General features: G+C 41.0%; 1 protein-coding gene across 1 annotated transcript in view; it reads right to left on the bottom strand.

The window, feature by feature from the left end:
- The window catches only part of LOC115323999 (nose resistant to fluoxetine protein 6), a 107716-nt gene that overhangs the window by 56727 nt on the left and 36879 nt on the right, over positions 1-14110 (bottom strand). Inside the window, 1 exon segment of the mRNA XM_040211171.1 lies at positions 10855-10939. Coding sequence (XP_040067105.1) covers positions 10855-10939 — 85 coding nt within the window.

The raw sequence follows: 14110 nt of genomic DNA on the forward strand, positions 1-14110 counted from the left end.
TCTTTTCAATCAACGTATTTGGAGCTTTTTAAAAGCTGCAAAAAAAATGTTTCTTGTTTTTATATTTCTAATAGTGAGTGTGTGCCTTCAGTGACCAACGACTTTGATTAAATTTGGTGGTGGCGTCGTAACTTTAGAAAACCGCCCGTGACCACGGAAAAGAGAGTGAGCGAGACTCGAAACAACCAGTTCTTGATCGGCGGTGTTCGGGCGGAAAGAAGCCGAATTTCATTTCGTAATTGTGTTCTGGGTAGTTGGGCTCTCATATGTTATGTACAGCTCAAAATCTCGGCGAGCATAAATACCCTGTCACTGTCCCTTTAAATGCCCGAAAGAATAGCGCAGAGCACACTTTTTGTTTTCTGAATTTCGGCAACAGCTCTGGCATATTCTGACGCCGGGTAACGCATCTCTCATTGAGAATTCATCATTCAAGTTAATATTTCTAATTTCAAGAGGAGGATCCCGTGCACTGTTTTCGCTGCTTATCCACGAACACTTTCTTTTTGAAGTCAGCCGCGGTGGATAAGGTTATCCTGTCCGAACTTCCCGAACAAGAAAGTAATCACGCGGTAGAGTAAAAACGCTTTGCATGTTCACATACCGGTTGCTGGTTAGAAGCGCGTGGAAGCTGCATGCGGTTTCTCAGGATGCTACTCTCCCAAAACGCTTTTTTTGTTTGTTTTTTATCCACAACATTACAAGGCAAAACCGTCGATTGTTTTGGTTGGTGACGGACAGGGCAAAGGAAACACAATGCAAATTCACCTCGGTGAAGAACGGAAAAACCTTCGCTAGGAAAAGCATGGGATCATCGCTGTGGCGGATTAACTAAGTTGTAGATTTGGACACAATTGTGGTGCTTCTATGGAAAGTTTTCAGTTCTTAAACTGTTCTTTACTTTAAAATAGTTCGAAGGACCTTCAAATGTTTCGTTTAGTATGTTCCATGTCAATTAACGAAGTATTACAATATGTTGGAATCAGTTTATGGCAGTAGTTCGCGACTTAGGCACAATCATGAATGTTTTTATTCTAACTGAGATTAATATTAATGAGGAAATTACAACTCTTTTTCTATTCCTGGTTATGCTCGTTTTGCATTTACAAGACCGTCTGGTCGAACGTGGGAGGTATATGCGTTTATGTAAATATTTGGTACGCAGCTCAGATTGCCATAACAATGACACATATGCTGAGTGCATAGATCGCCAGATAGCTGCCAAGGTTTTTCTCTCGTCCTCATTTCAGTGTATCGTCCGGGGTCAAGAAACGCGAATTTATTGAAGAAGTTAATAAAGCTCTATCCGAGCTTAGCGCGATAAGTCAGTTATGTTTGGCAGAGGACTTTAATAAAAGTAACATGGATTCCTTACGCCATATAGTATACGACAATTTTAATTTAATTCAACCTACGGTATGAAATATGAAATACGTGCACCAACTCAGAAAGAATGTAGGGTGACAAATTAGTTTCGTCATGTATCGGTGTTATTTATATTAGTATATTTAACAAAACCACGAAAGCCGCAATGAGAATAAAATAAATAGCGTTTTTATTACATTCTTGCTTTCCAGATGAGCTGAACAAAATGAACTGTTCAAATAAATTGATCAAAACATCAGAACTGTTCAAGTGCAGTTAAAAAAATATTAGATAGCCACAACTGGAAAGTGTTTTTTTTAATAGGGTAGAAGCATTAAATTTGTAGGATACGTTAGTTGACTAAACCTCTCAATTTTGATCCCTGTCTAAAAAGGTGAAAACAAAAATATCATCAATCTGACCAATGGCTGACGCCAGAAGTTTTATCTACAATAAATTATAGCAACTTTCTTTGGAAATGTTGCAAACATTCGCCAGTATATCACCGAAAAGCGAGTTCAAAATAGCAAGAAAGCAATCACGTTTCTAAATACGTTTTTCTAAGTGTAGATATTTTAAATTGATAGACGTGCTGCGCTGCGAAGTTCTACAGAAGAAACGCGTGACTAAAAATTGAAATGAAAAGGATGAGTTTACATTGAGATGAGGAGAAACACAACGAACACAAATGGGCGCAGACTAACAACTGTTTATTCTTTTCTTTTTCCTCCTTTTCAATGCATGAGTTTCCCAATGCGTGAGTTTGAAAAGGTGCGAACGCTATGAAATAATGATAAATGTCTTCATGAAAATGTGTGGACTTTCGATTTTTGTGGTGTTTTTCCCGTTTTCTGATAAACGTCCGGTTTTTGTGGTGTGAGAGGGGAACTTGAAGCTGGTGCTGGTGTCCGCCTCGTTATGCTGTGTAGTGTCTCAGCAGTTCAATTTCCTTTTTGTTCAGTGCAATGGAAGGATCACTGAAACACGTGCCGTGCTTCCCTGATGCCATGTGGAAGGCTTCTATTATTTCTCGTTTGTTTCTATTTTTCGATCTGTCCATGACTGATGTGTTTCCGAATAGCGGTTGGCAGCTGCATCTCGCGCAATGCGCTGCTAAGTTGCCAGGTGCTTGTAATTGCCCGCATGAATATTTATCTTCTCTGAGTCTGTCATTTAAGCACCTCCCCGTCTGCCCGATGTATGAGTTTCCGCACGTCAATGGTATTTTGTAGACGACCCCTTCTACGCATTCGATGAACTTGTTTTTGTGCTTTACCCGACACGACGATTGACCCGATGTGTCGCCTTCCTCTTCGTTAACCTTTTTGCACAGTCCTTTAAGCTTAAATGGGGCGGATAGGGCTACTTTGACCTCGTGCGTTTTGGCGATCTTTTTCAGTTGGTGCAAAAATTTATGAATGTATGGCATCACTACCAGAGGTTTTTTGACCTGATTCTTTTCCTTGGTTTTGTGATTGCCTCTGAGTGTTGCTATGCATTTTTCTGCCACAGATACTAGCAGGGACTCTGGGTAGCCGCTTGCTTGTGGTCGGGTGATTTGCCTTTGTAGGCCTTCTGACATTCTGTGGTGGCAAGATGTGTTTATGGCCTGCCATACGCACCCAGAGGCGACGCTCCTCTTCACCAACTTGGTGTGCACCGAGTCGTACGGTAGTATGCCTTTTGCCCCTCTTGTCTTGTACATCCAGCATGTATGCTTTTCTCCAAAAGCCATTTCGATGTCTAAGAATTGCAGCCTGCTTCTTTCCGGTGGTTCAAATGTGAATTCTAGGCCTCTGTGCACTTGCTTGAACCTCTGCTTGACCTTTTCGCACACGTGGTCTGTCATTTTGTTCATCGGGAAACATACCAGGAAATCGTCCACGTATCTAAAGCACTTTGTAACTCCGATCTCCTGGAAAAACGGCACTAGATCTCTGTTCCTTCTTGCAAGGTATATGTCGCATAAGGCGGGTGCTATGCACAAACCTATGCAAATGCCCTATTTTTGCGTGCAAACACTTCCTTCATACATGACGTGCAGGGAGCTTAAGTATGTGCGGAGGAGATTGAGGAAATCTGATGTGCTGATCCCACTCTGGTTTTGGAATTTTACGCTTCCGTAGACGTCTATGCACTCTTATCACCGACCCGAGCCAAGTTGATGTACAACTACTTCATCGATATAGCGGAGAGCCAGGGTGAGAGCCAGTGGACTAATGCATGAACAACATGCCGAAAAAGAAAAAAAGGATGAAGGACGAAAAAGAAAGGCTCGTCAACATGACCAATCTAACTATCCCAGACAACGTCTGCAAAACATTAGAAAAAGGACCCACATATGCAGTAGAGCCTAAGGCCAAAACTGTGGACCTGATCGGTATGGTGCACGACATTGCAAGGAAAGTTTCTGAAGAAGAGAAAAACGCATGCATAGCTGCCGGCATCAGAGCAGTTTCCAACAAATTAAAAACAGCCAGGCAACCAGGTGTGAACACCAACCACACGGTACGTTGGATTAGAAGAAACAACTGCAGCCTCCTGCTAGCTGACAAGACAGGAGAGTTCGTCATCTTAGAACAGGAAATGTACAAAAACAAAGCCAAAGAGTCGATGCTGAAAAACTTCGAGGAACGAAAAGACATCAACGAAAGGTGTATGAAAAACGCCAGAGCACAAATGGCCAGACAGTGTGAAGAACTAGGCATCACCAAGATAGCGAAGGAAGTAAAAGGCAGCAGTCAACTATGTCTAAACCCATTCTTTGCAGTCAAAACGCACAAAGAAGGCAGTCCATTCCGGGTAATAGTAGAAGACAAAGGCACATGGCAGCATGTGATTGCAAGAGAACTACAGAAATCCTTGTCACTTCTACAAATCGATGATCCGTTGCTGGTACGCAACTCAGATGAGGTGGTGGAATTCCTCAATGGAACACAACCCATCATTGCTTTCTGGTACATGTAAAAGACATGTTCTACAACGTGCCACAGCAAGGAGCCTTAGAGGCAGTCGAAGAGTGTATAGACGTCTACGGAAGCGTAAAATTCCAAAACCAGAGTGGGATCAGCACATCACATTTCCTCGATTTCCTCCGCACATACCTAAGCTCCCTGCACGTCATGTATGAAGGAAGTGTTTACACGCAAAAAGAGGGCATTTGCATAGGTTTGTGCATAGCACCAGCCTTATGCGACATATGCCTTGCAAGAAGAAACAGAGATCTAGTGCCGTTTTTCCAGGAGATCGGAGTTACAAAGTGCTTTAGATACGTGGACGATTTCCTGGTATGTTTCCCGATGAACAAAATGACAGACCACGTGTGCGAAAAGGTCAAGCAGAGGTTCAAGCAAGTGCACAGAGGCCTAGAATTTACATTTGAACCACAGGAGAGAAGCAGGCTGCAATTCTTAGACATCGAAATGGCATTTGGAGAAAAGCATACATGCTGGATGTACAAGACAAGAGGGGCAAAAGGCATACTACCGTACGACTCGGGGCACACCAAGTTGGTGAAGAGGAGCGTCGCCTCTGGGTGCGTATGGCAGGCCATAAACAAATCTTGCCACCACAGAATGTCAGAAGGCCTACAAAGGCAAATCACCCGACCACAAGCAAGCGGCTACCCAGAGTCCCTGCTAGTATCTGTGGCAGAAAAATGCGTAGCAACACTCAGTGGCAATCACAAAACCAAGGAAAAGGATCAGGTCAAAACACCTCTGGTAGTGATGCCATACATTCATAAATTTTCGCACCAACTGAAAAAGATCGCCGAAACGCACGAGGTCAAAGTAGCCCTATCCGCCCCATTTAAGCTTAAAGGACTGTGGAAAAAGGTTAACGAAGAGGAAGGCGACACATCGGGTCAATCGTCGTGTCGGGTAAAGCACAAAAACAAGTTCGTCGAATGCGTAAAAGGGGTCGTCTACAAAATACCAATGACGTGCGGAAACTCATACATCGGGCAGACGGGGAGGTGCTTAAATGACAGACTCTGAGAACATAAATATTCATGCGGGCAATGGCAAGCACCTGGCAACTTAGCAGCGCATTGCGCGAGATGCAGCTGCCAACCGCTATTCGGAAACACATCAGTCATGGACAGATCGAAAAATAGAAACAAACGAGAAATCATAGAAGCCTTCCACATGGCATCAGGGAAGCACGGCACGTGTGTCAGTGATCCTTCCATTGTACTGAACAAAAAGGAAATTGAACTGCTGAGACACTACATAGCATAACGAGGCGGACACCAGCACCAGCTTCAAGTTCCCCTCTCACACCACAAAAACCGAACGTTTATCAGAAAACGGGAAAAACACCACAAAAATCGAAAGTCCACACATCTTCATGAAGACATTTATCATTATTTCATAGCGTTCGCTCCATTTCAAACTCACGCATAGGGAAACTCATGCATTGAAAAGGAGGAAAAAGAAAAGAATAAACAGTTGTTAGTCTGCGCCCATTTGTGTTCGTTGTGTTTCTCCTCATCTCAATGTAAACTCATCCTTTTCATTTCAATTTTTAGTCACGCGTTTGTTCTGTAAAACTTCGCAGCGCAGCACGTCTATCAATGTACAACCAACTAGCCCAAACCGCTCAGAGCTATCATACAAAATAGTACCTGAATACAAAATTATAGACGAGAACATTGAGTGTATTTCGATCCAATGCTGTGATATTTTGTTTGCTCTCTTGTACCGCCCTCCGTCTGGATCCGTAAATGACTTTCTGCATTTCTCAGAAACGCTGCTTGAACACAGCATAGAACTAAAGTTACAGGTGGTTCTCCTTGGTGATCTTAACATAAATGCTTCCGCTGACAACGTTTCATATTTGCGCTTTCAAGATATATTTGAATCTTATGGTTGCACAAACACAATAGCTGAACCAACTAGAATCACCTCGACTTCCGAGACAACCCTTGACCTCTGCATTACAAATCTTCCTACTGAGAATTTGAAATCAGGTGTATTAACGTGCGATATCAGTGATCATTTGCCAATATACTGTCTAATGCCTGTTAACCAGCTGCGCACGAATAACGAAAAAAAACTGGTTAGAGAGTATTCGGAACGAAATATTCAATATTTCAAAGATCTTATTTCCTGCCTAGATTGGGATCGTGTTTTGAGAGAAAATGATGCAAACACAGCCTATGACGTTTTTTTATCCTGCTTTCTGTCCGCGTATAACACCTCTTTTCCCCTAAAGACACGAAAAAAACATAAGAAAACTCGAAAACTATGGATATCTCATGAATTATATGCAAGAATTAAAAACCGCAATAAGCTATTTCGAATATTTCTAAAAACGAGAAGCGAAATTGACCTTTGCATATTTAAGAAAGTCCGAAATAAACTAAACTCTGATATTAAAAAAGCAAAATACGAATATTATATGAACAAATTTTCAGAGGTTATGGGAGATCCCCGGATGATATGGCAAACAGTAAACGAGATCATTTCTAAAAATACCTCGGCAAGAAAAGTTCAATATTACAATGAGGCGCTGACGGATAAACAAATAGCAAATTTGTTCAATGTTCATTTTGTGACTGTTGGTGCTCCTTTAAATAACTGTGCAGAAATACCATGCGAGCAGTTCATTTCGGCAAACTGTGTTAATTCCCTCTTTCTATATCCAGCAGACCAGTGTGGAATAATGGAGTTAATTCTAGCATTAAAAAATGATTGCGCCTCCGTGCCAGACGACATTAAACCAAAACCGTTAAAAGCCGTTCGCGACAGAATCAGTATTCCACTCGCGCACGTTTGTAACCTCATGTTATCTACGGGTGTCTTTCCAGACAAAATGAAGCATACACGTGTGACGGGTATACACAAAGGTGGCCCAGTTAGTGACTTAAAGAACTATAGACCTATTTCTGTACTTTCAGTTTTTGCAAAGATAGCCGAACATATTATAAATAAAAGACTTGTTAAGTTTTTGACCTTCAATAACATTTTAGTAAAAGAACAATTTGGTTTTCAGAAAAATAAATCGCCAGAAGTTGCACTTCTTGGAATTAAAGAACAAATTCTCGAGAACATAGAACAAAAAATATACACGCTTGGTATATTTCTAGATCTTAAGAAGGCTTTTGATTGCGTTCAGCATGAAATACTTTTACAGAAACTTCCGTTCTGCGGAATACGCGGTATTTCCTTATCACTGATTAAAAGTTACCTCACCACAAGAACGCAATATACAATAGTAAATGGAGTAAAGTCAGACGTTCAGTACATAAAGTATGGGGTTCCTCAGGGGTCTATTCTTGGTCCTATATTATTTTTGTTATATATTAATGACATTGTAAACATACATGGCAGCTCAAACATAGTCCTATATGCAGATGACACAAATATTTTCTTTTCTGGCTCGGACATCGACGACATCTTTGGAAAGGCAAAACAGTGGTTGCGGGGATTAGACTTATGGCTTAGATCTAATAAACTTTATTTAAACATAGAAAAAACAAAGTACTTACTGTTTAGACCAAAAGGAACGATACCACCTTCCAATTTGCAATTAAAATTCCAGGACTCTTATATTCAACCATCTTCAACCATTCGATTTTTGGGGGTTTTATTCCATGAAAATCTATCATGGACGCCACATATTGATTCTTTGAGAACAAGTCTTTGTCGAGCTGTTGGTGTCTTAAATAGATTAAGATATTATCTTCCAACAAAAGTGAAACGTCAAATTTATTTCGCTCTTGTGCAATCCCGCATAAGTTACTGCCTTTTAGTATGGTCAACGACATCCCAAACATATCTAGACAATATTGTATCCATACAAAAGCGAGCATTGCGAGCAATTGGTAACATACAACTTCTTAAAAGTGCCACAACTTATTTTAGGACATATCAAATACTCAACGTAAGAAATCTACATCAATATAAACTATCACTTGAAATTTGGCGGCAATTTCAGCTCGATAAATTGGTGTTCTATGCTAAGTACCACGCGAAAGATAGCCCGTATAATTTAAGGCGTCATTTATTAATAAAATCGCGTTCGCGAACGAATTATGGAGACCAGAGGTTGAGTTTTTTGATACCAGACTATTTAAACCAATACCCATATATTTTAGCTTCATTGGAGTGCGTGCGATCACTCTATCAATATAAAAATATTGTAAAAGAATACTTACTCACAGGGGAATAAAACCGTATGTGTTTTAAGCAAAATGCTTGGAATGATAAGTAGCAATTGTCCTTTCACGTCATATTTTGTGATGTATTTGTTTTGTTTTGTATAGATTTTTAGTTTGGAGTGAAATTGTGTCATTCTTCATTTATTTGTTTTTGCTACCGTTGCTGCCAAAAGGGTGGCATGGCCCCGTCAGGCATTTATGCCTTTTGCCATGTCACCTGGGACATCTCTGTACAGTTATGTCTTAAATAAAAAGTTATCAATCAATCAATCGAAAACCCAAGTCCAAGATATTTCAAAAATAATTTGAAAACAATCGGTTTGATAACGCGAAAACTTGGAAGTTAGCCAATCGGGTTCGAGCGGGTACGAAACGTCTTTCGACTAATGACATGACATATATGTCATTTCCCCCTTTTTCGCAAAAAAAAAATATTCATAACTTTAACACTTTTTTGCTCGTATCTCCGGAACAAACCAGAATAGTCACGACGCAACAAATGTTACACTGAGTGGGCTTAATGAGGCTTCAGCATTTAGTTATTCCCTTGATATCTGAAGGTAAGTACGTGTTTATCTATGTTCATTAAAAGAAAGAAAATCACTGGGCCTCGAGAAAATACGCCTACGTAAGATGCCAAGAAACTATCATAGAAACGTACTTCTAGACGTGCTGAATAATGTCATTAAGACAGGAAATTGTTCAGCCGGAATGAAAACAGAGGTTGTGAAACCGCTGTATAAAGGAGGTTCAGCGAGAGATTATGAAAAAAAATTATCGCCTAATATCTGTACGGTCGCGTACTGCAAACTTACTAGAAAAACACTTGTTAAAGGTAATGAGCAGTTTTTTTTTTCAGATTGCTTTGACCTATTATCTAATCACCTGTACTGTTTCGGTTCGACTTATCCTCAAGATTTGTTAAAAAAGTTTGCCGGCGCCGGTTTTGATGATATTTTTCTACGCCTGTGCAGTGTTCCTGGATGCGTCAGAAGCTTTCAATAGCATAAATCACGAAATACTGTGTTCAAAATGAACAAACTTCACTTGAGGGGTCCATCCTTTTTGCTTTTAAAAGGGCGCCTCTCAGGACTTTCCCAAGCCGTGTCTTTTAAAATAGCAAAAGTCTTAGATCTTCTCTGACTGCAGGGGTGCCGCAAGGGTCAGTTCTGTCTCCCTTTCTGTTTAGCCTTTTTGAAATGATCTTCCTAGTTCTATCTCAGAATATAAAATATAACAATACGCAAACGACACGGTTTTGATGTCATGGCCCGCGTTCAAAAACTTCAAAAATATCGTTATTTACACAATGGACTGGTTCTATGCTACTTAATTTAAGTTAATCCTTCAACGACAAAACTTGTTTCCTTTGGGCACCCGCTCAAGCAGGTGGATCTATAAGTATTGTAGCGCTGTCTACTTCCACCTGTAGTTCCTGTGGCTGCGAACCTCTTCAGTATGTGAAATCGGTAAAATACCTGTGTATTTTACCCACTACTTCGACAGTGACTTGTCATGGTGCACTCATATGACGTATTTATGTAAAAAAAGTAAGAAGCGTATCATATCGTCATTACAATGTCAAACTACTCCTGCCCTTCTGTGAGAAAAGCGATAACAGAAGCCTTGGCATATAGCTACCTATGGTATGGTATAACCATTTTTTCAGCCTGTTCCGTTCTTTAGCGCGACAGACCAAATTTTTTATTGAAATGTATTTTGAAAAGCATATTTATGTATATTTCGCAAACTTCAACTCAAGCCTTTCGAGGGACGCTTAGAAAAAAGCAGTCGTCCCACTGCACTTCTGGTATTCTGTGTTTTAACCGGCATATCTACAGCAGCGACCATTGAGACCATCACGTCGTTTCGAAGTACTGCCCATCAGAAGAAGGTATGCTGAGAGTACGCGAATGCATTATGTACCACGTGTTTTCAACCACCTACCAGAGTTATTGCTCTCTAAAACATATAAATAGAAACTCACAAAAAGCACTGCGAAACTTAGAACAGTGAGATGGCCTTTTCTGTTACATTGTGTTAAGATGTATATAATACATTGTTGTTGTTATTTTTTTTTTTGCTCTTGTCAAAACAGTTTAGTTTGTCTGAAGCATGTTTTCGAGGCTAAATAGATATACTCACCTTTCAATTATAGCATTACTTCTGCACCTGCCGAGCTAGGTACATATGCTCTGAGGTTTATGCCGGCTCGCTAGTTGAATTTTGGGCATCGTTACTCATGAAAAGAAAGCTATGTTCTATGTTCTCTGTTCTACCGAAACAACATCAAACTGTGGCGGGTTTAAACACATAGTACTTACATAACTCCGGCTTCCGTGTCGTCAATAGGCGGAACCTGGTTTGTCACGCAGTCTTGTACCTTTACCTCCATGTCACTGATCAGGACTGGAAGACAAGTGCGAAGCATAAGGTTAGAAGACAAAAATTACAAGATCGAAGTTTTTTGCTTTCGTGTTCTACAGTCTCAGTATCTTTCTTTTTACTTCTGGCCATTCTTAAAGATTATTATATACGCTAGAGGCACAGGAAATGAAGAATATAGCAGGATTGCGAGCAGGTAAAACAGAGACCAGACATGAACAAATTACTCAAAAAAGTTAGTTAAGTTACTGAGTATTGACGCCAAAAGTAATTGGAGTAGAGAAGAAATTACGCATTTGCAATAATAATTGAGTAAACTAATAACTACTGTAAAAAGGTAGCGAGTTACATTGAAGTTACTTTCGAAGTTACTTTTTATATTTTTCTGGTAGCAAAATGAACAGCAGTTTTGGTCCGTGAAAAACCCTGCGAGCCTAAAATAAATGCAGTCATTTTATGGCTTCCAAAATAGTTTATTCGCTCCCAGAAGCAATTGTCTTTCAAAGTTCTTATCAGAGAGTTTTCCCCTTTTCCTTCTAATGACGTCCCCAGCCAAGCTAAAAAGACGTTCCACCGTGGCGCTGGATGCAAAGGCAGCGTTCGATTTCTGAAACAGGCTGTGGAGGGTCGGGTAAGCGAGTGTCGGCAACTTTGGTGCCCACGACGAAACATGTGAGGCTTGCCTCGGCTACTGGGTCTTTTATATCAAACTCTCATCCTTTTTTTTTTATTTTTTCTTCGGCAAGTTGGGATTGTGATGACTGGCCCCCCCTTATTCTCACGACGTTCGTAGAGTACGTCGAGCGAGTGCACCTGACCGTCAACGGATCAAGTCTCGCGCCACGACGATGAGATTATCCGGACTGCGCGTCTCGTTGCAGTGCTAGTGCTACGCCTCTCTCAAAAAAAAAAAAGAAAAAAGAAAACGATTGCTTTGGTTCAAAAGAAAATGAAACGAAGTATAATTCGCCACTGACACCGGGTTCAACAAAAGGATCTTCCAAGGGTGACTCGCAATCCTCGCCGGCGACAACGCGGTATCCTGACGCGCCTGACACGCCTGAGAAGTAAAACGTTTTCAACAAAGAGGAGGTCTCCCTGGCGTGGAAGGTCGTAAGGACACGAAGGATTGCTTGAACGAGCATCGGCGCTCGTGCAGTTGCAGCTGAAAACGGGAACCTGTTCCCATGAACGGATTATTCGTGTCTAAGTTCGTGTGCGGGGGAGTCCGGCTTTGCAAGGGAGTAAGCGCTGACGACGAGGCGACCATGGGAACAGGCGCCCAGCTGCGAGGTCATTCCACTGCCGCCTGCCGCGGAACCTACTACTTGAGTCAGAACTCACTAAAGGCAGACGACATGAAAACAACAACAACGCTCGGAGTGTCCCCGCCTTTTACGGTTGCAGCTGGCGCCTGCGTACATTACCAGATTAGGTCAATATCCGACCGAGGCTTGGTAAGCACCTGTGCCGGCGTTCGTGCGCGCCGGTGTTATGTTTTGGCTGCTCGTCGCCACCTTGGCCGAAGGACGTCTGTAATGCAGTTTCTACGGCTGGGTACGGAATCTGAGGGGGCCCCTAGTTCGGGAATACCACTTTATCTGCCAGCGTCTTATTTATTTCTGCGCTCGATCTCTTGTGATGAGAAAATCTAGAATTAGGTTTCGAAAGTAGTTAGTAATTCGAGTAGACGTTACGTGAAAAATGTAGTTAAATTAAACTACTAATTACCAAAATAAAGTTGTAATTGAAAGTTACCAAGTTACTCGGAAAAGTAGTTAAACTACAGTAGTTTGAGTAGAGTAGGTGAACTACGTCCAAGTCTGACACAGACGAACCTAGAGAGGCCACGACCTGTGTAAAGCAAGCCATAAGTAAACCCTGCTGGGTCGCAGGCAAATGTCCAAGTATGAGCGGTTCCTGTTTGTACAGGACTCGCAAGTATGCGAGTTGTGAGCAAACAGGAACCTTTCTAGAATGATCACAAAGCAAAGAGACCTAGGATGGCTCCATAAGATAGGTGGGTTTATTCACTCCTGTTTTGTTGTGAAAGACAGGGTGGAAGAATTTCAGTCTTAGTTTTTTACTTCCAGATTCGAATGTTTCCCATCCCAGCCTAGCTTTCATATCTGTAACACTAGCATAAAGGTCATTGTTGTTCAGTACAAAACGTGCGGCTTGATTTAGATTTTTTTCTAGTTTATTGATAAGGAAGTCGGAATCAGGGTCCTACACAACGCACTCGTAATCAAGGATCGTTCTTATTAAAGAAACATAAAGTGTTTCTTTAACGTTTCGTGAAGCGGATCTAAAATTTCGGCGGATAAAATAAACAATTTTACGAGCCTTTTCGATTGTACGTTCTAAATGGCTGTTCTATATATAGGGAATCCGCAAATAGCACTCCTAGGTAAACATACTCGAAAAGAGTACATAAAATGGTCCCGTTAATTAGGAAGCTTTGAGAATCGCGCAACTTACTTCTTATGAAAGGAATATGTTTGCATTTACTTAAATTTAGGCTCATTTTCTATTGCTTGCACCAAGAAGATAAAATGTTTATGTCGGTATGTAATATGACAGGGTCGCCTGAATTCTTTATTTCCCTGTATAATACGCAGTAATCGGCGAACAGTTTAATATGAGGCTTCATATTTTCGGTGTTGTCATTTATGTTTTGAGAAAAAGTAAAGGCCCTGAGACACCCTCTTGTGGCACACCCGACGTAACCCGAGTTGATGTAGATATAGTACCGCAATATTTAAAGCACTCGATGCATTGAGTGGGGAGAACTCGACCACAAGTTTAAAAAAAAAAATCAGCGTTATACACAAATGTCCTAAGTAAACGCACTTTACTCGAGGTTTAAATTGTGGCAACCACAAAACGAGCAAATATTTATGCGAAATATTTTACCCTTATAGAAGAGGTGGCGTCCGCTGTAAATGTATTTTGTTGTGAAAAACCAGAGCAAATTGATTTGCCTGGACGAGCGGTTTAACGTATAATGACGTTTTGTCGATATGCACGCAAAAACAGAAATACGAGACTAGCTGGCTTACTGAAAAAAAAAATACATCACAAAGCCAACACAAACTTCAGAAGGGAAAAACTTGTGCCACCATCACTCCTCTTCAAGTAACGGGCATAGAGCGCAATCCCATTGATGTTAACAAACCTCCTATCGGTCTTTTA

The sequence above is a fragment of the Ixodes scapularis genome, unplaced genomic scaffold (genome assembly GCF_016920785.2).
Source record: "Ixodes scapularis isolate PalLabHiFi unplaced genomic scaffold, ASM1692078v2 PGA_scaffold3__209_contigs__length_174095766, whole genome shotgun sequence".
NCBI lineage: Eukaryota > Metazoa > Arthropoda > Arachnida > Ixodida > Ixodidae > Ixodes > Ixodes scapularis.